Genomic DNA, 27,050 nt, shown 5'->3' on the forward strand with positions numbered 1-27,050 from the left:
TGCTCCAACGTTTGACAAGCTATGGGAAACTGTTGATTTTGGGTAGCATTGGATGTGCTCTAGCCATGAAAATAGGTGGAGAGGCTAAAGCACATGAGATCTCCAAGACCCAGAAATGGTTTCGACAGATTGTACCCGGTTTGGGGGATATTAAAATAATTAATATTTTTAATGGAGTTCCTAAGTCTAAATTTAGGAAAAATAAAATATTAATGAGTATTAATAAAACTGGGTTAGAAGGTTCCAAAAGTCATGGGTCAAGCCAAATCTAATCTTAGCCGATTAGAGATTTTTTTTCGGCAGTTGAAGGACCAACAGGAAAAGTATAAGAGGAGGCTTGAGGGTCAGTTGGAAGACACACTAGAGTGATCAGTCATTCGATTTACTAGAGCGCGGTTTGTTAAGTAAAGTTGAATCAGTGATCAACAACGAGGGGCAGTGAGTATTGGACAGAGAGGCAAAGATAGTGTTGAGAGACCAGTGCAGAGGCAGAGAGGCAGATGCAAAAGCCAGAGTTGGCTATGCAGAGACAATGCGGAGGCTAGAGGGCCTGCGTCATCCATACAGAGGGCAGTAGGAGTGATGTAGAGGGTCCCAGAGGCTGCGCAGTGCCTCAGAGGACTGACGTAGAGGGTTCTGAGGCTGACACAGAGGCCAGGAGGGCTGACGCAGTGCTTCAGTGCTGCTATAGAGGGTTTCATGGGGCAGGTTTTCTGAATACTTGCTTCCGAATAGAGAGGTATTACTACCGATTGTTTTTCTTTGTCGGGTGAGCTAATTTGGCACCCAGTTGTACTCAAGGATATACTGCATAATAATAAACCCTCAGAATTGCTGCACCGGTTTTCCCGCATTGGGTTTTTCCAAGGACGAGTTGTCCAAAAATAACGGTGTCACTTGTGTGTTTGTTTTCTTTTAGCTGTTGATCTGTAGATGGTTGAGACTGTATTGTGTTTATTTCGTTATTTATATGTTTTAAATAAATTGTTCGTAATTAAGAAGTAGAAGAAATAAACCAGAAGAATACAGATTACAATTTGAGCCTCACACACAACAGAATACAATAACAAGAGCTTTACTTGAACCTCTCAAGTTCTCTATGAGTACACAGACTCCCTCAATGCTCTCTGTCTTTGTCCTAACTCTGTCTCAGCATTTCCCTGCAACACTGCCTCCTCTGCTGCGCTCTCTGTTTGTGGCTTTAAAGCCAATGCTGATTGTTCGTTTCAGGTTCCCGTCTCAGTCTCCCCGGCCTCTGTCCGCTTTGAATCCCTCTGCCAGCGTTATACAATGATTGCTTAACGCATAGAGAGGAGGTGGCCACCCATTTTGAAACATAAGAGTGCCTCGGGCCTCTGCAACTCCTGAAACGACCGCTCTCTATTTTCACAGTGAAAATGTATTTTAACAGAGAAAGTCCGCTAAAACTCAATGTATCGGACTTCAAAAGTCCTTAAATCCATCCTATTCTCCCATCGGGTCCGCCTATTGGTTGCTGTCGCTTATCGCAATGGCTCTGTCCCTTTGTGTTTCGTAAATATTTAAAAACTGCGAAAATGCATTATAAATGGCTTTCCTCCGGACTTGAAACTATATCTAGTAGCCTTAAGGTACCCTTTCGGGTCCGGCATATCGCATCGACGCTTTCCCCTTCGCATTTCGTTTAACAAACAAAACTGCGAAAATACATTAAAAGTGGTGTTTGACGGATCTCAAGATCCATACAATATGGCTTATAGTATTTCCATCGGGTCGCATATATGCATATACACATAAACCTCGCTCCCTTGCATTTGCCGATTGTGATTTGGCGCTGCAACGTGGGCCATTGATCTGCGTGCTTGATCGACCGTCCTTGTTGACCTTGCCAGTCGCCATCACATCTCCTATGAGGTCTCCGCCGATCGCCGTCACGAGCCTTATGTGAATCTTGCCGATATCTGCTGATCGCCATCGCATCTCCTATGTGGATCCAGTCGATCCCTACCGAAGGTCACCGCCGATTGCGATTCGCCGCTCAAATCTGGACCGTTGGTTGGCCAGATGTGATGGCTACTATGCATTACTTATTCTGCCTTCGATACTCTGTTTTTTCCACTGATTTCATGGGTTTTTGCCTCCCGATAGTGTTTTGAAAGGCTTCCTTATGTGATTTTTTTTGGTCTTTGGCATGATTTTTGAGTTTTTGAAGACAGAGAGAGTGTTTCTTGGATCCATTTGGATCACGCCTTCCCACTGAAAAGGCTTTTGGACCACCAAAAGTTGGTTTTCAAGCATTGTTTAAGTGAAGATATAGCTGCCTCACTTGCCCAATCTCTATCCATTTTGCACTGATGGGTTTTGAACCTTTGAGCCCGATCCTAAGGTACTCCACGTCCCCTCTGCGCATTGTTCTCATCTTCCTGTCCAGAATTGTATCTTCCTGCAGCTCATTGAGGTATTCAGGCAACAGATCATCAATGGAAGGCAATTGACTTTGCTCTTTAGGATCTTCAATTAATGAAGGTTCAAACAGTCTTAAATTTTCTGCATTTACTACTGAATAGATGTGCATGTATGCTAGCAGATCAAGGCGGAAAGCATTCTCACCAATTTTCTCAAGTACCTTAAAAGGCCCATACCTTATTGGCTTCAACTTCTTTCCTTCACCTTGCATTCTGTCCTTGTTGATATACAGCCAGACTTGATTGCCAACTTGGAAGCTGTTCTCCACCCGGTGTTTATCATGCCTTGCCTTGTATTTGGCTTGGCTCTTTTCCAACTGTTCCTGCAATGCCTTGTGAATTTCTTGGATCTGTTCAATGAATCTGGTTGCTTTGTCCACATCACTGTGTCTAGCAACTGCTATGCCTTTTTCAAAGACAAAATCCAAGGGAGACCTTGGTATGAAACCAAAACAGGTCTCAAAAGGAGATCTCTATGTAGAAGAATGTTTAGCACAGTTGTAACTTGTAAGCATGTTGCACATAACATAAGTGTTCATCCCAATGCTTGGGATGCTTGCTGTAATAACCCTTGAGCAACTGGATCACTGCCTTGTTGACTACTTCTGTTTGGCCATCTGTCTGTGGATGAAAGGTTGTGTTTTTCTTCAGTCTGGTGTCCATTAATTTCCACAGACTTGACCAAAACATCCCAACAAATTGGGAGTCTCGATCAGATATTATGGAAGTGGGTAACCCAAAATGCACCCAGACATGCTGAAAGAACAATTTCGCTGTTTGTTCAGTTGTAATCTGCTTATTACAAGGTATTAAAATACACGTTTTGCTGAACCTGTCCACAATAACATATAAATAGTCATGTCCCTTTCTAGATTTTGTCAATCCCCCAACAAAGTCCATGGAAACACTTTCCCAAGGACGGGAAGGAACTGGTAGTGGTGTGTACAAGCCTAGTTTTCTACTGCTGGGCTTGCTTTTAGCACACATGGTACACCCTCTTACATATCTAGAAACTGTTTCATGCATTTTTGGCCAATAGTAGTATCTTTGCAGCTGTGCTACTGTTTTACTTACACCAAAATGACCTGATATCAGGGAAGTATGTGCCTCCCTAATTATGTTAATTCTCTCTGTTTGTGGAATGCATAGCTTTCCCAAATGATACAAGAGTCGGTCCTTAACATAGTAATCCAATTCTTCTACCTTTTTGACATTACTTAAAGCTGCATATGCATCTTTAAAGTCTATATCTTGAGCAGATTGTTCAATGTAGCTTTCATGCATTACTGAGTTATGCTTAAGTATAGTAGATGCATTTATGATTGGTCTGGGCAACATATCTGCAACTTTATTGTGTATGCCCTTGTTATATCTGATGACTAAATGAAATCACTGTAGGAAACCCATCCACCTATAGTGTCTTGATTGCTGCAATTTAGTTTGTGAGTGCAAGTACTGAAGTGGCTAATGATCAATATGTATTATTGTTTCTTTGCCCATTAAGTAATGTTTCCACTTCTTCACACTTTGAACTAATGCATACAATTCTTTATCATATGTAGGATAATTAACTACTGCAGAATTAAAAGTCTCAGAATGGTAGCATATGGGTTTACCATATTGCATCAACATTGCTCCCATGGCATAATCACTGGCATCTGTTTCGATCTCAAATGGTTGTTAAAGATTTGGGAATGCTAGTACTGATGTTGTACTAATTTTTTCTTTCAAGGTGTCGAAGGCTTTCTGCTGTTTGCCTCCCCACTGAAACACCTTGTTCAATCCTGTCAAAGCATGTAAGGGAGTTGCAATTAAGGAAAAGTTAGCAATAAACTTTCTCCAATATTGTGCTGCCCCTAGGAAGCTTCTAACTTCTGTAGCAGACTTGGGTTTAGGCCAGTTTACAATGATTGCAACCTTAGAGGGATCTATCTTCAGTTCACCACCCCCTACAATATGACTCGAATAATTCAAAGATGTTTTACCAAATTCACACTTTGATAATTTAACATAGAGATTTTCTTTTTTCAAATGTTCTTTACTTGCTTCAAATGTTCTTTCCATGTTTTACTGAATACAAGAATGTCATCTAGATATACAATTACAAAATCATCAATAAAAGGCTTGAGTACATCATTCATAACCCTCATGAAAGTGGCAGGAGCATTAGTTAAGCCAAAAGGCATAATTATCCATTCATACAACCCTTGCTTTGTTTTGAAAGCAGTCTTCCATGCATCATGCTCTGCTACTCTGACCTGATGGTAACCACTACGTAGGTCCAACTTGGAAAAGTAAACAACCTCTTTCAGTTGATCCAATAGATCATCAATGCGAGGAAGGGGATTACGATTCTTGATCGTTATTTTATTCAGTGCTCAGTAATCAATGCACATCTTCCACGAACCATCCTTCTTTCTCACCAACACTATTGGAGATCCGCATGGTGATGTGCTTGGTCTTATGAATCCTTTCTCGAGCAGCTCCTGTACCTGCTTCTTGATTTCTGCATTCTCTAAAGCGGATAACCTGTACATTCCGATGTAAGGCAATGGAACATCTTGCTGCAAATTAATATCATGTACAATTTCCCTTTTTGGTGGCAGACCTTTAGGTTCTTGAAATAAGATATCATATTCTGAAACACCTCTTTCTAAATCAGCGTTTTGTTTAGCATCACAGTCCTCAAATACATTGGTTTTTCAGGTTTCTTTTCCTTTACAACCATCAGTAAAAATTGTTTGCATGAATTTACAATCCTTTTCATCTGCCCTGAGTTTATGAGAGTATAATTATTTTTGAGTTTGTGAGATCTTACAGTATATTCTATTCCATCTTTAACAAGTTGATACTTATTTTCAGTTCTATAGAAAATGGCTTTTCTATCATACAAGTAAGAACTTCCTAAAACAATTCCACATATATCCAAGGGAATTACATTTAACTCAACCTCATCTACAAATGCTGAACCAATGGCAAACCTAAGTTTACATTGTCTAGTCACTTGTAGCTTTGCCTTATCACATAACCAACCCAATGGATATGGCTTCTTGTGAGGTGTGGTTAGTAATCCCAGCTTCTTTACAATTGCTTCAGAAATTAAGTTTACTTGTGAGCCACTATCAAACAAAGTATCAATCTTTTGATGCTTGGAAATAACTCTAATATGAAAAAGTTCATGTCTTCTTCTCTCATTTTCTTCACTATCAATAGTTTGGGCAAAATTACTAGTAGATGCTTCAAAATTTTTACCTTTTATACCTATGGCTGTGATAGTTGTTTCATCACCCGAGTCTGACCCCAAATCTTTCTGAACAGCAGCAACAACCTTCTTCTTCTTGCCATCGAACTTCTTGGGTTTCAGCTCCGGATGTAAAGACCAACAATGTTCATCATCATGTCCATCCTTCTTGCAGTGAGTGCATGAAGGTTTAGCCTTTTGTATAGCATTTGCCTTCCTCTCTTTCCATTTTTGCTTCCTCTTTTCCTTGTTCTTGCTTGCAGTGGGTTTTGATGATCCCCCAATATCTGGGTTCACATTCTTGCCTCTAGCCTCTAGATGGGTAGCTTGAACAGATACCTCATCTATGCTAGTAGGGTTAAACATGAGAATGGTGTGCCTCAAATAACTATGTAGACCACCTATATACTTCAGCAAAGTTTCAGGTGAGTCTAAAGAAATGCCTAGAATCAAAGCTCTTTTTCTAAATTCTTGGGTGTAACTTTGTACACTTTGCCCTTTTAATTGGCGAAGAGTTTGCCAACTCATCATAGCTTGCTGCATATAAGCTAGTGGATAGAATTGTTTTTTAATTGCAGAAACAAATTCACTCCAGATAGAAAGAATTTTACCGTGCTTCTTCAAGTCAGTTTGTGTCCTGCCTTCCCACCATACCAAGGCAGTTCCTCCAAGGTGTAGGTTGGCCAGCTGAATTTTACTCCTGTCTGAATCAATGCTTTGCACGCTGCAATACACATCAATCTGTCTAATCCAGTTATCTAGCTTCTCTACATTCAACTCTCCATCATATATTGGCAAATCAAATTTAACATTTAATTTAATCAAATATGTTTTCTTCTTTGTATTTCAGGGTTATCATCAGGTGTGGATAGAGGCACCTCTTTTCCTTTCCCTTTGCCTTCAGAATGGCCATCATATATTGGCAAATCAAATTTAACATCTAATTTAATCAAATATGTTTTCTTCTTTGTATTTTTAGGGCTATTAGGAGGTGTGGATAGAGGAGCCTCTTTTCCTTTCCCTTTGCCTTCAGAATGGCCATCTAGAAGAGATTCTTCTGTTTCTTTGTCTTGTTTGGAGGTTGAAGAATCTTCACTTTGACCTTTCTTAAATTATCTATACATTTCTTCTACCATGGCTCTCATGGTCATGAAACTGTCCACGAACTGAGACTCTGATTCCAAGGGATTTTCTTTTGCCATTTTCCTCCTAGGATAGACTTTACCAATTTCTGGGTTAGTTTCAACTAGTTCTCCTTCTCCTAATTTAAGCTTTGACCTAGTTATCATTCACAAATAGTCCAGCACAAGCTTGTCTAACCTTAGCAACCTAAAGCTCTGATACCACTTGATCTGATAATGAGATTTAAGACAATAATAAGGTATTACAGACTTATGTGCATGGATTAGTCTATGTCATTTTATGCAATGGATCGATAAGATTGCGAAATGCACAGACAATGAAGCAGTAAACAAAAAAAACATAATAGGCAACACATGACACAACAAATTTAATGAGGAGTTCACCCAATACTCCTGGGCTACATCTCTTGGTCCAGCCTTCAGTGGTGGCCTCTCTATTATGTCTTCAAGCAGAGTTCTTTTTACAACAGTGAGCTCAATTTGAGCCTCACATACAACAGAATACAATAACAAGAGCTTTACTTGAACCTCTCAAGTTTTCTATGAGTACACAGACTCCCTCAATGCTCTCTGTCTCTGTCCTAACTCTGTCTCGACATTTGCCTGCAATACTGCCTCCTCTGCTGCGCTCTCTGTCTGTGGCTTTAAAGCCAACGCTACCTGTTCGTTTCAGGTTCCCGTCTCTCGGTCTCCCCGACCTCTGTCTGCTTTGAATCCCTCTGCCAGCGTTATACAATCATTGCTTAACGCATAGAGAGGAGGTGGCCACCCATTCTGAAACGTAAGAGTGCCTCGGGCCTTTGCAACTCCTGAAACGGCTGCACTCTGTTTTCACAGTGAAAATGTATTTTAACAGAGAAAGTTCGCCAAAACTCAATGTATCGGACTTCAAAAGTCCTTAAATCCATCCTATTCTCCCATCAGGTCCACCTATTGGTTGCTGTCGCTTATCGCAATGGCTCTGTCCCTTTGTGTTTCATAAATATTTAAAAACTGCGAAAATGCATTATAAATGGCTTTCCTCCGGACTTGAAACTATATCTAATAGCCTTAAGGTACCCTTTCGGGTCCGGCATATCGCATCGGCGCTTTCCCCTTTGCATTTCGTTTAACAAATGAAACTGTGAAAATACATTAAAAGTGGTGTTTGACGGATCTCAAGATTCATACAATATGGCTTATAGTACTATCGGGTCTGGTCCATTGGGTCGCATATATGCATATACACATAAGCCCCACTATTTAAAAACTGCGAAAATGCATTATAAATGGCTTTCCTCGGACTTGAAACTATATCTAATAGCCTTAAGGTACCCTTTCGGGTCCGGCATATCGCATCGGCGCTTTCCCCTTTGCATTTTTTTTAACAAATGAAACTGTGAAAATACATTAAAAGTGGTGTTTGACGGATCTCAAGATTCATACAATATGGCTTATAGTACTATCGGGTCTGGTCCATTAGGTCGCATATATGCATATACACATAAGCCTCGCTCCTTTGCATTTGCCGATTGCGATTTGGCGCTGCACCGTGGGCTGTCGATCTGCGCGCTTGATCGACGGTCCTCGTTGACCCCGCCAGTCGCCATCGCATCTCCTATGAGGTCTCTGCCGATCGCCGTTGCGAGCCTTATGTGAATCCCGCCGATATCCGCTGATCGCCATTGCATCTCCTATGTGGATCCCGCCGATCCCTGCCGAAGGTCACCACCGATTGCGATCCGCCGCTCAGATCTGGACCATTGATCAGCGAGATTTGACGACTACTATGCATTACTTGTTCCGCCTCCGATACTCTGTTTTTTCCACTGATTTCACGGGTTTTTGTCTCCCGATAGTGTTTTGAAAGGCTTCCTTATGCGATTTTCTTTGGTGTTTGGCATGATTTTGAGTTTTTGAAGACAGAGAGAGTGTTTCTTGGATCCATTTGGATTAGTTTATTTCGGTATTTATATGTTTTAAATAACTTGTTCATAATTAACAAGTAGAAGAAATAAACTAGAAGAATACAGATTAAATTTCTAACGGATTGACTTAGAAATTTCAACATGGTATCAGAGCAAGGTTGCAGATCATAGGAGAGTTGAAGGCATCAGCTGTCCCGAGTGACAAAGGCTGATCCTTGCAGAAAGCGACAGAAGAAGGGTTGACGGAGAGGGACCGCGTCATCAATCTGGGCCAGAGAGAGGCCAACATAGAGGCTGTGGAGCGCAGAAAAAGGCTCACGCAGAGACCAGGTGGGTTGACGCAGTTGGCTGAGGAAGCATTTTTGCCAGTGCCGGGATTGCGCAGAGCCTAGAGGCTTAGTCCTTCAGTGGTTGGGGCATAGGAAGCCGTGGGCAGTTTGCGGGAGTGAATCTGGTGGGGTACTGTGGGTATAACAGTGCCTAACAAGGCAAAACCGAGGTAGAGGGAGTTGCTACCGAGCCGGATTTCTAGCCAAGGAATCCAGATTAATGTTGTAGGTGCATAGAAGATTGGAGAGGTACGACTTGATGATTGGCAGGAGGATTTCCATAAGGGAAATCGTGACTCAGAGGGAGTCCAACAGAGAATTTCCAGGCGAGAAGTAGAGAGACTCAGCAAGAGTCGAAGAGAGAACTTCCGGAGGGAAGTAGAGAGACTCGGAGGAGTTGACAAGAAGAGCAGAGAGATGACCATGAATGGGTTGAAGGATCAGGACAGGCTGGACGGGGCGTCCAACTTTGTGGTCTGGAAGGCTAGGATCCTGTCCATTCTAGATAGACATCTTATCAAGGCCTTCACCGTGAGAACAATGGCGATCCCAGTTGACCTGGCTGATAATGAGAAGTACGAGGAGGCAATGGCCAAGGCGAAATGCATCATCCTTGATGGGGTCAAGGATCATGTGGTCCAACATATTGCCGAGAAGGAGATGACAAAGGAAATGTGGGACGCCTTGAAGAAGTTGTACTAGCATACTTCTGTGCAGAGGAAGATGTTACTTGAGAATTAGCTGCGGTCATACCAGATATAGAAGGGGAAGCAGATAGATCACTTCCTTGGTCGGTTGAAGGAGATCTTGGACCAACTGACTTCCATAGGGGCCACACCGGATGAGGAGATGTTGGTGAGGACCACTCTAAACGTAATATCCGAGGAGTGGGAGACATTTGTCCAGAGCATTCTGGGCAGGGAAGATCTTCCAGATTGTAGGCAGATTTGACGGCTGAGCAAGACGGGAAGTAGCGGCAAAGGAGTTCGAATCAAGAAGGAAGAGGAAGAGGATGCAACTCTGGCATCTGCGGGAAAGCAAGAGAAGAGGAAGAAAAAAGACCTCTCCAAGGTCAAGTGCTTCAACTGTGGGGAATTGGGTCATTATGTGAACTAGTGTCTGAAGAAGAAGAACGAGGGAGAGGCGTCTGACTCCAAGGCAGCGCCAGCGAAGGCAGAAAAGGAGGTAGAGGAGGATGACGATTGTGCCATGAGTGTTCATGTACCTCTAGAGAAGAGGTGGGGAGATATCGAGTTGTAGTCAGGAGGACTACAGGCGATGATGGGCAGGATCCTTGAGGTACCCAACCTCTTGGATTATACCTTGCTATGGGAGCCCCGAAGAGAGTAGCAGGACTGGCAGATGTTGGTAGAAACGGATGCGGATGAAGCGGCAGAGAGTGCTACAGTGCAGGTGTCCCAGGCAGCGCAGAGCTAGCAGGCTAGAGCAGTGCGTGAGGCACAGTTGAGGTTGCAACAGTGTAGGATGGCATAGAGAGGTTTGCAGCAGTGCGAGAGGCAGGGAGTTGTTGCAGCAACCCAAACGCTGTAGAGGGAGCACTTGATAGCGACAAAGGGAGCTTCAACATCAGGAGTGTTTCTAGCCTGACAAGGATGTTAGTAATTGGGTGGATCAGTTACTTTTCAGTAACTGAGTTGCAGTGCAGTAGCACGATGCATCATGATGAGAGGGGGTTGTAGTGCAGATTCAGTGTTAGGGGAAAGGACCAACAACAACATGGATGTAGAGGGAGCTGTCGTACAGATGCAACAGTGGCAGTGTCAGGGCCATGGGCAGTAGTACAGGATGCAACAATGCAGAGGATGTTGGGCGGGGAGCCCTAGCATCAACATAGGTACTGGTGCCATATAATCAGAGTAATGCTCAGTGAGGAGTATTAGTAGAGCACATTCCTCGCTAAGAGGGAGTGTTGATTTGGGGTAGCATCAGATGTGCTCTACCCATGAAAATTTGTGGAGAGGCTAAAGCACATGAGATCTCCAAGACCCAGAAATGGTTTGGACAGACTGTACCCGGTTTGGGAGATATTAAAATAATTAATATTTTTAATGGAGTTCCTCAGTCTAAACTTAGGAAAAATAAAATATTGATGAGTATTAATGTAAAATTGGGTTAGAAGGTTCCAAAAGTCATGGATCAAGCCAAATCTAATCTTAGCAGTTGATCAGAGATTTAATCTCAGCTGTTGAAGGACTAATAGGAAAAGTATAAGAGGAGGCTTGAGGGTCAGTTGGAAGACACACCAGAGCGATCAGTGATTCAATTTACTAGAGTGGGGTTTGCTAAGTAAAGTCGAATCAATGATCAGCAGTGAGGGACAGTGAGTACTGGACAAAGAGGCAAAGATGGTGCCGAGAGACTAGCGCAAAGGCAGAGAGGCAGACGCAAAAGCCAGAGCAGGCCACGCAGAGCCTAGCAAAGACAACACAGAGGCCAGAGACCTTGCGTGATCCACACAGAGGGCAGTAGGAGTGACGTAGAGGGTCCCAGAGACTGCGCAGTGCCTCAGACGGTTGACGCAGAGGCCAGGAGGGCTGACGTAGTGCTTCAGTGTTGCTAGAGAGGGTTTCGCGGGGCAGGTTTTTTGAATACCTGCTTCCGAATAGAGAGGTATTACTGCCGATTGTTTTTCTTTGTCAGGTGAGCCAATTTGGCACCCAATTGTACTCAAGTATATACTGCATAATAATAAACCCTTAGAACTGCTGCATTGGTTTTCTCGCATTGGGTTTTTCCGGGGACGAGTTGTCCAAAAATAATGGTGTCACTTGTGTGTTTGTTTTCTTTTAGTTGTTGATCTGTAGATGGTTGAGTTTGTATTGTGTTTATTTCGTTATTTATATGTTTTAAATAAATTGTTCGTAATTAAGAAGTAGAAGAAATAAACCAGAAGAATACAGATTAAATTTCTAAAGGATAGACTTAGAAATTTCAACAACAACATGTACTCGAGAAGATTCAAGATTCTATTCTGGAGGTGACATTGAAGATCCAAGTATAGAAGCATTTGCAGCTCATGCGGAGGGAAATAAGAAGAAACCAAATTTTGGCAAGTTTGAAAGAAGTGCTGGTAAAAGACAAGGTCCTTGATCTACTTCAAAGAAGGATTCTACTTCACAAAGAAGAGCTCCTCCCCCCTCTCCAGATAGAAGAGATAAACGAGACAGAAGAGACAAAAGCGATCTATCAAACGTTAAACGCTTTCGCTGTCAAGCTTATGGTCACTATGAAGCTCAGTGTTCTCAAAGGAATCAAAGAGATGACTATGAAAGTGATGATGATCGTAAAAGAAGAAGAAGACATCATGCATTTGCTGTTGATCTAAATGAGCCATCTTCAAAGAGGAGGCATAGGAGACATGATTTTGAATCTGAATACTCATTTATTTGTGCTCTTATAGGTTCCATTGAAAATCATGATGAAATTTGGCTTGTGGACAGTGGTGCTTCTAGGCACATGATTGGAATTTGTGATCATCTATCTGAATTGACTGAAAAGAAGTTTACTCAAAAGGTTGAGCTTGGAGATAATGGCAAATATGAAGTCAAGGGCATTGGTACATCATCCTTTCAATTAGAATCCAAAGGTAATATATCTATTAATAATATATTATATATTCTTGGTTTGAAGAAAAAATTCTTGTCCATATCATCTCTTGAAGACAAAGGATATAGAGTTGCTTTTGTTGATGGGCAAGCCTTAGTATGGAAGAAGAATGCATCTTTTGAAACTGCTAAAAGTCATTGGGGTATGAATCAGAGGACGATATTGTCTCCTTGGTCACTCAATCCAAGGTCTTTTGCACAACACTTTTGAACTTAGTGAGATTTGGCATAAAAAGTACGCTCATATGCACTACAAAGTTTTGGAAAGATTTTGTTAAAGGTGTACCTAAACTTAAAATAAATCATGATGGAGTAAGCAAAAGGATGTGCTCTTGGGAAAAACGTTAAAGGAAAATGCATTAGTAGTGATAGTAGATCGAAAGGAATATTGGAACTTGTGCATTTTGATGTCTGTGGGCCCATGCCTAATAAAACCTTGGGTGGATGCTTGTATTATGTATCTTTCATTGATGACTATTCTCGCAAAACATGGATATATCTCTTAAAGACCAAGGATCAAGTCTTTGAAAAGTTTCGTGAATTCAAAGCACTAGTTGAAAATGCTACAGGGAGAAGAATCAAGACTCTAAGGTCCGATAATGGTGGGGGATATGTATCAAATGAATTGATTGATTTATGCAGGGATGCTAGAATTAAGAGGGAGTTGATAGTTCCCTACTATCCCGAACAAAATGGAACTGCAGAGAGAGAATAAAACTATAATGGAAGCTGTCAAAGCCATGCTTCATGATCAAGAATTGCTTATGTTTCTTTGGGGAGAAGCTGCAAGGACTGCTGTCTACGTTCAAAACCAGTGCCCACATCGAATTTTGTATTACAAGAATCCTGAAGAAACTTTTACAGGTGAGAGACCAAATGTTGAACATTTAAGAATCTTTGGTTGTCCTGTTTTTATTCATGTGCCCAAAGAGAAAATGACAAAGTTGGAACCATTCGGAAAGAAGGGAACTTCGGTTGGTTACAGTGAGAATTCAAAGGCCGTTGGTGTCTATATTCCAGGGCAACGATATATTGAGACTTGCAGGGATGTTATATTTGATGAGGATGTTGCATTCTGGAAATCCAAGGGTTCACACTTGGACTCTGATGATGAAGTACAAACTGCTCCAAAGAATGTGGAACCAAGGCCCCAAGAACCTGAATCTATGAATGAAGCCCCACATGAAGAAGACATTGATCATGAACCTATTGAATCTACAAAAGTTCCTGTAGCTGAGACAAGAAAGAGACCTGCCTAGTTAGAGAAAACATTGAAGGAAGCTGAAGGTCATGCTGCTGCTCGTGGGACTTTCAGGGAAAGCAAGAAGCCTAAGAAGTACTCTGGTTATATAGCCTTGATGTGCAAGATCATTGAGTCCGAGCCATCCTCCTATGAAGAAGCTGTTGAAGAGCAAGTATGGAAAGATGCAATGACTGAAGAATATCAATCTATATTGAAGAACGATGTTTGGGAGATCGTGCCTAGACCTGAAGGAAAGTCCATTGTGTCTTCAAAATGGATCTATAAGATAAAGCATGCCACTCATGAAAGTGTGGAAAAATACAAGGCTAGATTCGTGGATTCTCCCAGAAAGAAGGAGAGGGTTATTAAAATCCTTTGTTCCCGTTGCCAGGTATGCATCTATTAGATTTGTTATTGCTCTTTCTTGTATTGCAGGTTGGAAACTACATCAAATGGATGTCAAAACAACTTTTCTGAATGGGGTCATTGAAGAAGAAGTCTATATTGAACAACCTCAAGGGTTTGATGTCCATGATAGAGAGACACATATTTGTAAGTTGAAGAAGGCCCTGTATGGGCTAAAGTAGGCTGCTCGTGCATGGTACTCCCACATTGATAGTTATCTGTTGAGTCTTGGCTTCAAGAAGAGCAATGCTGTTCCAAATTTGTATTTTAAAGTCGTTCAAGGCGAGCCCTTGATACTGTTGTTGTATGTAAATGACCTATTTCTGACAGGATCAGAAGTACTAATTGTCCAGTGTAAGAGGGAGTTGGTTTTTGAATTCGAGATGAAGGATCTTGGCCATATTTGGCAAAACCCTGATGGGATCTTTGTGGGCCAAGTCAAGTACATTATTTCGATTCTTTAGAGATTTGGCATGATAGGTTGCAAGTCCATGGACACTCCTACGGTGATGAACTTGAAGAAGATCTGGGATAGTGACTTAGAGTTGTTTGATCCTACTATGTATCACAAATTGATTTGCTTGTTGAATTATCTTGTGAAAATTAGACTTGATATTTGTTATGTAGTTAATACATTGGGTCAATTCTTGGTGGAGCGTCGTCGTGTAAACCGGGTTGCAACTAAACACATATTGAGGTACTTGCGAGGTACCATTTACTATGGTCTGATATATGCTTCTAATGGGGAATGGCAACTGTATGGTTTCATTGATGCTGATTGGGCTGGTAGGTATGATGATAGAAAGAGCGCTTCTGGATATTGTTTCAACCTGGGCTCCACTATGGTTTCTTGGTCTAGCATAAAACAAACCTCTATTGCTCTAAGTGTAGCTGAAGCTGAATACATTTTTGCTAATGCTGCTTGCTCTGAGGCTGTATGGTTTCAAAAATTGTTCTCTGATTTATTTGATCAAATGTTGGAGCTAACAATTATCTATTGTGATAATCAAAGTCGTGTGAAGCTATCTGAGAACTCGGTGTTCCATGACAGATCAAAGCATATTGAAATCAAATATCACTACATTCGGAATATTGTCCAGAGAGGAGCTGTGAAGCTTGTATGTTCCTATTGATGAGCAGGTTGCTGATGTATTGATGAAGCCGTTGTCTCGGATGAAGTTTGGCTATTTCAGAGAATACCTTGGAGTTGTTGAGAATCCCTTTTTGAGAGAGAGAGAGAGCACTAATTACATAGCATCATATTATGGACCATCTCCCGTAGGCTGTGTGCTGTGAGACCTTGTTGTCCGGGAGATGTATTGATGATTCCTCTTATAGGCTGTGTGCCGTGAGACCTTATGATTTGGGAGATGTATTCCTCCTATAGGCTGTGTGCCGTGAGACATTGTTGTTCGAGAGATGTATTGTTGATTTCTCCTATAGGATGTGTGCCGTGAGACATTGTAGTCCAAGAGCTGTATTGTTGATTCCTCTTGTAGGTTGCATGTCATGAGACCTTATGGTTTGGGAGATGTATTCCTCCTGTAGGTTGTGTGACGTGAGACGTTGTGCTCAGGAGATGCTTTGTTGGTTCCTCCCTTAGGCTATGTGCTGTGAGACCTCGTGGTTGGGGAGATGCTTTGAGATGGATGCTATGTATCTTTCCCTTATGATGATTTTGAGAGAGATAAACTTGGATTGTGTTCTCTTCCTTAGGTTGTGGGCTGTTAGACCTATGAATTGGTCAGGAAGATTGATTTTGAGAGAAAATTGAAAACTACCTCCTATGTAAGAGGGAGTGTTGAAGAATAATATAGATATGGTCGACATTATTCATTGCAAAACATGAAGAAGAAATTAATTTGTTGTCTCCTACAAGTCGTCTTCAAGAGACCTACATGTCGGCCCCATTAGGGCTAACTAGCCCACACAGGACTCATATATATGTGCTTGTTGGCTCTCATTTGAACATCATGCAACATCACAAGTTCGGTCTACAACTTCAGAGCTTATCCACAAGTGCAGAGATCAGATTAAGGATTCTTTTTGGCTACGTTGACTATCTATTTCAAGGCTCGTTGACTACAGTTGACTTGGGTGATCTTGGCATCAAATTGATTTTTGTTTTGTTCATATTGGGGTAGAAGACTTTAGAAGCTCCTTGACTTTCGCTGACTATAACTTCGCTCTTTTGGTGTGATGTTCATTGAGGTTTTTGAATGTAAATTTTGGGTTGCGTTTTTGGACAATTTGTTGACTTCTTTGTGGCGACTTAAGGATTATTTTCGGCCTCTTGTTACAATGATCATAGGACCAAACTTCGGCCTAGTTGTGGAGACTAATACAATTGATTTGAAGTTGATTATCTCTCTTTCTATTGATAGACTTTGACTGGTATTTCATTAAATACTGATTTGGATTTATTGGAACATTTTGATGTACTTTTGATGGACAAAATATCTCTCATAAAGAAATAATTTTTGGGTTTTCCCCTTGTGGGTTTTGCCTTAGCTGTGAGCCTAATCACGGTGTTTCTTGTCTCTTATTGTTTATTGTCTACTGTGATCTCTATTTACTGCTCGTATTGAAGAATTGAATGGTTGAAGTTTTTCATGTATAGCTACTTGTTGTTTAAAGCATAAAGAAGGAACTGATTGCATCAATAGAAGTATACCAATAGTGAAAAACTATTCTAGTCATTGCAACACTAGAATTTCAACAAAAATTCCAAAGCTATTGGATGCAATGTGGGATTATGGTGAACCTTATGAGGGTCATCATAAACCGAGGCTGAATTTCAGGCTCTGTGGAATGAAAATGTTCGATAGAATCAACCGCTTGAAATGCCACCTTGACAAAATCCTAGTGTATGAAGTGGATATTTCTTCAACGTCTATACCATAAAGTCTCTATATTGTAAACCAACGAATACTTGATATCAGTATCGGCAAAATATCGACAAGCATAAAAAATGCATTATATATATATATTTTATTTTATTTTTTTATATTTATTTATTTCATATTTTTAAACATATAAAGCAATAACAACATGAAATAAACACATTGGCACATAAATATGAAGAAAGCACTGATATATATGATGTAAAATAAAAATGATACATCAAAGGCAATACCAAATCATGCTGATCCTTGATAATTGTCCAATCAAGGACTCAAATGTGGAGAACCAATACAAAATAACATCACATATATAAAAGTATCTCATCATCATGAGTTATATGTAGCAAAACAAATAAAGCTAGCAGCTATCTATATGAAATCAATGCCCTCTCCCCCTTTTACAGGAAAACATGATGGGCCGTTTGCCAGGCTTGCCCCTAGCAGTAGAAGGCCCCACCCTTGCACCTAATGACAAATAATGAGTGCTGGGTATGGAGCTATGCTCTCCCATATCTATAGCAGATGGTGCTGATGATGATGCTCCCACAGTCTTCTCCTCCATCGTGTCCTCCTCCTCCTTGTGCTGTTCCTCCATCGTGTCCTCCTCCTCTTGCTGCGCCTGTTCTAATGGATCCTCTGGCTTTAACCATGAAGGTGACTCCTCCAAAATGAGCACCTCAAACTCCACCATCCACTGAGACAATACATCAATATTGTCTAGGGAAATGGCATCTGGATCCATTGGTGCTTCTATTTTCTTCACTAGAAGTCAGATATTGTAATGCACATACACTAAATCATTGAGGCGTGAGAACTCCAACCTATAAGAGTGTCAAAAAAACTAATGAGTGTTGAGTTTTGACACTTGAGGGCCATAAATAAAAAATTTAAAACTACAATAAATGTAATTGCTCAACTGAAGGATGAAGCTCAAAGTTATACCTGTTGCGCTTTTTTGAGTATATTTTCTCAAATACACTCCAATTGAGCTCACACCCTGAAGAGCTACATGTTTGACTCAGGATTCTTATGCCCAGTTTTTGCAAATTTGGTGCCCTTGCACCATAGCAGCGTTGCCACCAAATATCTACAACAAAATAAAGAAATAAAAAAGTCAAAAACTTAAAACATAATTAAACTTTCAAATAAAAGCTACATAATTGAATTTTAAAAATCTAGAATTATAAATAAGTAAATTCTAAATTGAAAATTCTAATGAGTGATGACTTGTCACTTATGTGGCATGAAGAGGGGCCTATCCCTAATGGCATCATCAAAGCCAAATAGGCCAACACAATCCCGATGACATTGTATCTCGAGATTGATTTTGCTACGAAGCTCAGGGTCAGGTACCATCCTCTGAATACAGGAATGGAGCCCTTCCATCACATCACCACCAAATCAAAGGTGCATTTGTATGAAAATGCGGGGTTGAGGAAGAGTGCTGCTGCATGAATGGGTCGATGAAGCATCCCTGTCCACCGACTATCAATCACATCCCATAACATCATATGTCTATCAAGCCCAGCAGAACCCTTGTCTGCATAATAAGAACGAATGGCCTCCTTGGCCCTATCCATGGCCTCATACAAATAAGCCATTGCAAGCTTGTCCCCATCTACCAATCTCAGAACCTTTACTATAGGTTCACTAACTGAGCACACTTCTTCTACTCCCTGCCAAAATGTGTCAGTGTACACCATTTTTGCAATGGTTCTCCCGTCCTATCTCCCGCTGTATCTACAATCACACCACTCATCAGAAACAAACATTTGCTTCAACTCAAACTGGCATCGAAACAAAGACTAAAGAGTAATAAAGTTGGTGGCAAAATGTGTGATTGCAGGAAACCGCAGCTCCTTGTTTCTAGTGTATCTCCTCATGAGGCTAAGAACAAAAGCTTGGTTATATATAAACTTCGGGACGCTCCTAGCCATATCAATCGCCTCCTTGATGAAGAAGAGTTTCCCCATATCCTCAAGCAGCAAATTGATACAATGTGCTACACACTAAGTCCAGAACAATGTGCAGTGCCTCTCCATAAGCATCCTGTTGGCAGACACATAATTAACTGCATTATCTGTTATGATTTGCACCACATTTTGCACGCCAATATCCTGGATGAACACATCTAATAACTCACATATCATTGTTGTATCTTTCATATGTGCTGATGCATCCACTGATTTAATAAACACGGTACCTTTAGGACAATGTACCAAGAAATTTAGAAGGGTCCTACCCTTCCTATTTGTCCAACCATTAGACATCACTGTGCATCTAGACACTTCCCATGTTTGTTTCAACTCCGCCAACCTAGAGTTGATGTCCTGCTTTTCTGCTCGAAGGATTGGCCCACGCAACTCCTCATATGTAGCACTTTTGTACCCTGGGCCCACAACAACTATAGCATCACACATTCGCTGCCAAAATGGATTGGTTTTGGTGATGTTGAGATGTAAGTCGCTCTAGAAAAGACACCTTCCCATAACTCTATGCTTCTTGCTTCTCCCTTTTTTTAACAATTGATTGTATGGAAGGTTGTGCTCCATGTCTTGTTCGTGGAACAAAAAATGATGACCTCCCACTCCTAGTAACATTAGCACTAGTAGTAGCAGGTGACATTGTGGAGCCCCTCCCACTACCCTCGACCTCAAAATTAGAAGAAGATATCCCGAAAGATCTACGTGCATGTTCAACCTTGTTTCTTTCTACCTCTTCCTTCTTTCTGTCTTTTTCATCAATTGCTTTTTTTGTATAAGCGCTGCACTAGAAACCGCACAAAGCCCAACATCATATCTAGAGAGTCTAGTTGGATGGTATTTCAATCACGTAACCCTCCTGTCATCCAGTCCCACACAATTTGCGTGATAGATATGCTCGATTTTTCGCACCATCAGGGTCCCCATACTCCCAAAATCGGTCTAAGGCTTTTGGCATATTTGTAGTGAACTAATTCAAACCTAGGGCACCAAAAAAACAAAAAATTGGCATTAATGATTAAACACCCATACACAAAAAATAATAAGTAATAACCACCTCATTTAAAAAAATATTTTTTTACCACATTATTTGCAACGTGAATTCAATGAAAAATGGCAATAAGAGGGTGCATAAGAAAGTTAAAAAAAGAAATGAAACTTGTTGTCCAAATATGGAGAAAACCCTTGCATTGGCTCATGGGCATGAAAATCATAACGAATGGAAAAAAAAGAAGCGAAATGTTGGTAGGCAAAGAGGCAAGCAAGCATAACCTTAAATCTATGAAAAAAATCATTAACATAGGGGTTTTTAAGAACATACTTGTTAATGGAAGAAATTAAGTTTGTCTCACTGTTCTTCAATCTTTGATCCACAAAAAATTCTTAGTTGGTGCTGATAATCGCTGTTTGATCCTCAATCCCTCCTTAACAACCACCACAAAGCTCTTCCGCTTCCTTCTCCAAGACTTAGAAACTGAAATGAGCAAAGAACATACCTGTTAATGGAAGAAATTAAGTTTGTCTCATTGTTCTTCAATCTTTGATCCACAAAATATTCTTAGTTGGTGGTGATAATGGCTGTTTGATCCTCAATCCCTCCTTGACAACCACCACAAAGTTTTTCCCCTTCCTTCTCCAAGACCCAGAAACCGAAATGAGCAAATGAAATGAGCAAATTCCCTTTTCTAGCCGTGACCCAGCCTGCCTGACGATTTTTCCTATCGTTGCACGATATTTTGCTGAGATATCAACGATTTCTTGTAAATATCGCGATATTTTCTTGGCGATATTTCGGCTTGCCGAAAATATCACGATATTTCCAAAAATCACCGATATTATCAACACTGCTTGATATGACTATGAAGAGAGATCAGAGGAAAGAAATGAGGCTTGAGCTTGCAAATAAAAAGACAAGCTTCTTAGGGGTGGGGGAAGCCTAATCACTAGGCAAAATTTCCATAATGCTCTCCACATCCTCAACTTTCCTTGTGTTGAGGTTGATGCTTAGGGGATAACCTTCTATTCGGTTAATATTTAAAACAAGGGAGAAGGAAGTCAACAAGTTCGTGGCTAGATGTTTTCTTTGGAGTGACATTCCTTTCAACATTTCCAAGAACAACGACCCTTCTTGTAATAACTTGAGTGGGCCTCTCCTTCAAGGGGAAAAGTTTAATTCCCCTAAGAGATTGGCTGGCTTAAGGAATCATGGAAGATAACTAGATGCACCATTATGATATATGGTTGGATAGATGGAAGGATATGTCCATTCTCAATTTCGTGGTTAATTGTCCTAGGGGGACAATGCCTATCAAATTTGTTAATGCATCACATATGTTAAAGGTGCATAGTTATTACATGAGTTGTTGGATGGCTTCATCTAGGAGATAGGTTCATAGTATTTTGTCCAAGTCATTATAGAAAATGCTACTAATTATGTTCCCATTGGAAGATTGCTTAGGGAGAGGTATTGGACTCCTTTTGCTGTCTATTGCTTTGATTTGATGTTAGAGGACATGGGAAAAATTTCTTGGACCAAGGAAATCGTTGATTCAACTGGGAGTTTCACAATACACACACACACACTTACACTCATGAGATATTTTGTAGGGAACAAAGAGTAAGTTTGTGACTATCCGACAATCTTTTTGTCATCAACTTCATTTCTCTTCAATCTCTCCACAATTCTATGTTGAAGTTGCAGAGGATGTTTTTTTAGATGAGTGGAATGTTATGCCTACAACACTAAAGTAGATGAGCAAGCAATAGCCAAACTTGTGAGACATAATTAGAGTTTTTGGATGGGAGTGCAAGAGTTGTGTGCCATTATTGAACTTTTGGTAAAGGTTTGAGTACATGTATGAGCCCATGGATAAGGCAATGGAAGCTATCTTTTGATACTATGAGGACAAGGGGAAGGAGGGATTCACTAGATGAGGCTAGATATGGATGTGTTGTTGACAAATCAATGTTAGTAGTAATTAGGGTTTGATTTCTTCTTCTTGATAATTACTTGTGAATTATGTTGGCTTCTTTTACTTCTTTATTATATTATGTTTCTTCAAGCAATTACCAATTTATGTGTATATGAAGATCACAAGAACAAGAGACACAAGATGTAGGCAGACAACGAGGGCAAAACCCCTATAAAGGGAAAAACCAATTTGAACTCTTCCTTCAGTAGATTCAAAGACAAGATGAGATAATCCAAGACTCTTTGACCTAGACACAGACTTCCTCTAATCACCAAGTCAACCCTTCTTCTTGAAATGATAGTTTTCCAGCAGCAACTTCGACCTAGAGTTTAGAGCTTGTAGTAGCAGAATTTCGGCCCCAACAATAGCCCAGTAACTTTGCACGTGTGAGAGAAAAATAGTCCAAAACTTCGATTTTGTCTTCTCTTTCAATCTTCTTCCTTGTTTAGCAACTTCACACTTTTTATGCCTCTCTTTCTTGTGTATCAAACTTGTTGAGTGAGTGATGCAAATGGATCGAACTACCTCTCTATATGTAGCCTCTTCTATGGGTCGAATTGCCCTAATGTAGCCCAACTTCATTAGGATAGGGCCGACTTGGTGTGGAGGTGTCAAATGACCTATTTGACTAAAAAATAATTCTTTTTACATGATACAAAAGCCTAAGAAGGGTCTAATAAAATTGACGACGACTCTATTGACTCAATATAAAACCTAGAAACCTACAATGGAGGCTTTGACCTAAAAAATGATGACCCGAGCATGGGAACCATGCTTTAATAAGTCATTTTTATTCATAATAACATTTCTTTTGTCAAATAAATTACATTATACAATTATGAATACCGAACCTAGTTACATTCTTCAACATGTGTTTGATGAGCAATGGAACATTACACCCCATCATCCAATTCTTGTAACATGGATTTACTTCAACTCCACGTATTCTTATTCTTGTGGTTTTAGATTTGATGTTGAGGTTATGGATGGATTTTTCCAATGTGTTCAGAGAATGGTGTCGACTCTTGTTGAATGCTCAATATTTCCAAACAAATGGAGACATATAAGCTGGTTGTTGGGACATTTGTTCATGATATGGCTATTCAAGGCAAGACCACTAGGATGCTAGGTAAGCATGAAATAAAATTTGTTTCAAACTTTCAAATTTTAATGTCTTTCCTTTTTAGCTATTTTTTACTCGATGAAAATATAATTCATTGTCTTTCTTGTCTATTTATTCATTGTAGATGTTGTGTTGATTTTTTGTGTAGCATTGGGAGGTATTCTCGCATGCCCAAGTTGGCCTAGAAGAATTATGAAGAATTAAAAAAAAAATGATTTTTGAATGGCCCATAAAAGTCAAGTCGACCCAGCAGGGTGAAGGGATGTGTCCCTTGGGTTATTTCACCCCATTCAACTAGTATATATAGATGATGTGACACTTCATTTTTTATGACCAACAAAGAGCAAATTTGAGCAAGGAGAAATTGGTTTGGAGATCACCTTTTCTTCTCTCTCTTGGCGCAACTTGTGAAGGAGCATTGACAAGACTTTTGATTAGAGTTGACCGAATTGTTTGAGTAGCCTATTTGACCGATTTTTGACTGTGGTTTAATTGAGTGACTTGACTGAGTTTGACCACAAAACAGGCTGAGTTTGATAGCACGTGGGAAGAGTTGACCACAACTGTTGATCACAGGGTCGAGTTTGACTAGACCGAAGTTTGTTTTGGATTATTGGCATAGGTTTCTAGACAAATTATTGATTTGTAAACCTTGCTGAAGAATAATTTCTCCTAACTAAAAATTGTTGGGGTTTCTCCTAAGGTTGGGTTTCCTAGGGTGAAAATATTGTCTCTATTGTGCATGGTTTTCTTTTTATGATATTTACCGTTTCCGCTACATTTACTATTGATATTTTTAGAAGTGTAATTTCTTAATGATATCAGTGGCATAGAATACCAGGCTGAGTTTGATAGCACGTGGGAAGAGTTGACCACAACTGTTGATCACAGGGTCGAGTTTGACTAGACCGAAGTTTGTTTTGGATTATTGGCATAGGTTTCTAGACAAATTGTTGATTTGTAAACCTTGCTGAAGAATAATTTCATCTAACTAAAAATTGTTGGGGTTTCTCCTAAGGTTGGGTTTCCTAGGGTGAAAATATTGTTTCTATTGTGCATGGTTTTCTTTTTATGATATTTACCGTTTCCGCTACATTTACTATTGATATTTTTAGAAGTGTAATTTCTTAATGATATCAGTGGCATAGAATACTATGAACATCATTAGGAAGTAATCTGGTAGAAAAATGGATTCTACTATGCATCTTGTAGAAAATTCAACGTGGGATTAGAGCTTTGTTGAAAGAGCAACCATTGAAGTCAGCGTAAGAGACACGTGTTCAATGGTTTGATTGGTTTTTGGATCTCTTGTCAAAATGACACGAAGTCTCAAATTTGAAGATAGGTTAGATAGTGCCATCAACTTTAGATCTTGGAAGACTAGGATACTCCTTATCTTAGAAGAGAATGACCTTCAAAATCACGTGGAGAAAGTTATTACAGAGCCAAAGGGAGTTGAGGGGTAAGCCAAGTATAACAAAAATGAAGCCAAGGCTAAGAGAATCTTGATATATTCTATAAAGGACCTGTTGATCACTAAAGTTTCACCTGATTTTTTTTTGAAGACTCCATGCCGGTGCCTTGTTGAAGAATCTAGGGCAATTAGATAAATAGGATTCTTCTAGACTTGATAATAATTTGTGAAGCACTCTTTCAATTTTCTTGTTAGCTTGATCTTCTTCTCTTATTATTAGTTATGTGTGTTTACTTCATCAAACTGCTACGAAAACATAAGAAACAAGAACACAAGATATTGGCTCTCTGCCAGGGCAAAATCTCTCTCTTTTAGAGAGGAAAACCCTTTCGTAAATTTCTCTTATGGAAGCTTCTATTGATCAATGCCAAACCCTAGACCCTTGACAAGAATATCCTCCAAGCACAAGTCAAATCCTTCCTTCTTCTGACACTTTGTTTCCCGACACTTCGCTCCCCGACAGTTCGTTCCCCGACACTTCATCCTCTTTCCGACACTTCGTTCTTTCGGTAACTAGTGATAGTCCTTGTTATGCTAGCTCTAGAAGAGATACTTATCTTTGGTCCTTAGTGAAGTCTTTCACCTATAAGGATACCTTCCTTCTCTTGTCCAACTGAGCTCCTTCTTGATGTGTAGTTGCAGACTTGTTATGACTGTAGTGCAGCCCTAGTTTCTCGCACGTGTGGGAGGATTCCTTCAAGATTCTTATGCTAGAGTCTTCCTTTCTTCCTCACTTGAGTGAGCTTCTTCTTCGCTTGAGAGAGAGGCCTTATAGGCCTACTTTGATAGCCCAAACAATGAGAGATATGTGACTGTGATAGTGCTGCTGTAATGACCGTAGATAGCCCTCCTTTTCTCGCACGTGACTGTAGTTCACCCTTAGAACAGACTTCCAAGGCTCGGTGTTTCTTCCTCTTTCTTCGCTGCACTAGAGGCTTCTTTTCTTCGCTTTCCCTTCACCCTTAACTCGTCTTCCTTCTCACTGATTTCAGAGGTGATTGTGTCTTTTCGTTAGAGGAGTGGACAACCTCCATATATTAGAGGTCTGTCCCTGTTAATTTTAGGTATGTTCTATGCTTAGAGCAGTTTATTTCAATTTTCACAGTTAGCTCAATATCTTTTCTTGGTTAGCAATCACATCAACATTAAAGCCAAGACAAGAGGACATAAGATGTGGTGCTAGCCAGGGACAAACCCCAATGTAGGGAAACCCTTGACCAATTCTTCTTCTATGTTCTTCAAAAGTTAAGCAGAGAGAGAGAGAGATAGTACATTTACGACAAAAGTCAACACTTTGACTTTCTAGATAAGAGAATAGATCATCTCTACATGAGATCAGTGGAAGACATGCTGCTTCAACTGATTCTCCAAGGTGACTCTTTCACCTATCATTGTGTTGCATCTCGTCCATGTGTTGTAGCTCACCGTGTTGCACCATGCTGCACCCATCATCACAATCCGGGACCTCATGCAGCTGCTGTCCCAATGTTTATCATTGTTGTACATAGTGCCATTGCTGCACCATGCTTACTGCCGTCCCAATGTACTTGCTGCACTGTACTTGCTGCTGTCCATGCTTTACCATGTTGCTATTGTCCATGATTCTTCATGCTTGTAGTTGACCCATGTATAAACTTGCTGATCTGATGAGGATATCTGAGGTTGCCCAACGCTTCCTATATGATCTTCAAAATAGACTTAAGAGAGAGCATCCCCAAAGAAACCTTTGCTATGGTGCTATGGCCTGTGGCCTAGCACATAGCAACACAGAAGTACAAGACCTCAAAACAGTTATAAATGCATCAGTATATCAGTACCCAATCTGCATATGAAATCAGTCCTACTAGGTCTGATCTAAGTCTGCGGGCATACTTCATCATCACACAGTTTCCTCTTATCACTGTGGCTTTCACTTCTACAAACAGTCTCATACCTGGAACAGCCTCTATCACATTACTGTTATCTATAGCAATGAGCTATCACCTACAACAATCTGATCATGCTTCTTCTTGATGTGTTAGGGCTTCCTTAGTTGACCTCTTTTGCAGCGTATTGAAGCTCCTTTGGACAGCTGATAGATCATACATCAAACTGCGGTTAGGTACCTCCTTTTTCTGCGGCTAGATATCTCTATCCTTGCTGCGTTTGAGGGTTCCTTTTAATGCTGTGATAAGGGCTCTTCTAACTATGGTTTGAGGGCTTCTTTCACAACATATTAATGCTCCTCCTGGACAGCATTTAAGTGCTTCTTGGACAACA

General features: G+C 40.4%; 1 protein-coding gene across 2 annotated transcripts in view; it reads left to right on the forward strand.

Moving 5' to 3' along the window:
- The window catches only part of LOC149180722 (immune-associated nucleotide-binding protein 9-like), a 146,397-nt gene that overhangs the window by 62,882 nt on the left and 56,465 nt on the right, over positions 1-27,050 (forward strand). Inside the window, exon 6 of one of the 2 annotated variants that reach the window (XM_089416247.1) lies at positions 23,204-23,323. The exons of the other annotated variant lie outside the window; for it this stretch is intronic. Coding sequence (XP_089272373.1) covers positions 23,204-23,323 — 120 coding nt within the window. The remainder of the gene's footprint in view (positions 1-23,203; positions 23,324-27,050) is intronic. 2 annotated transcript variants of the gene reach the window in all.

Source organism: Pinus tabuliformis, chromosome 3_2 (genome assembly GCF_031772625.1).
Source record: "Pinus tabuliformis cultivar Carrire ecotype Pingquan chromosome 3_2, CPIR1, whole genome shotgun sequence".
Taxonomy (NCBI): Eukaryota; Viridiplantae; Streptophyta; class Pinopsida; order Pinales; family Pinaceae; genus Pinus; species Pinus tabuliformis.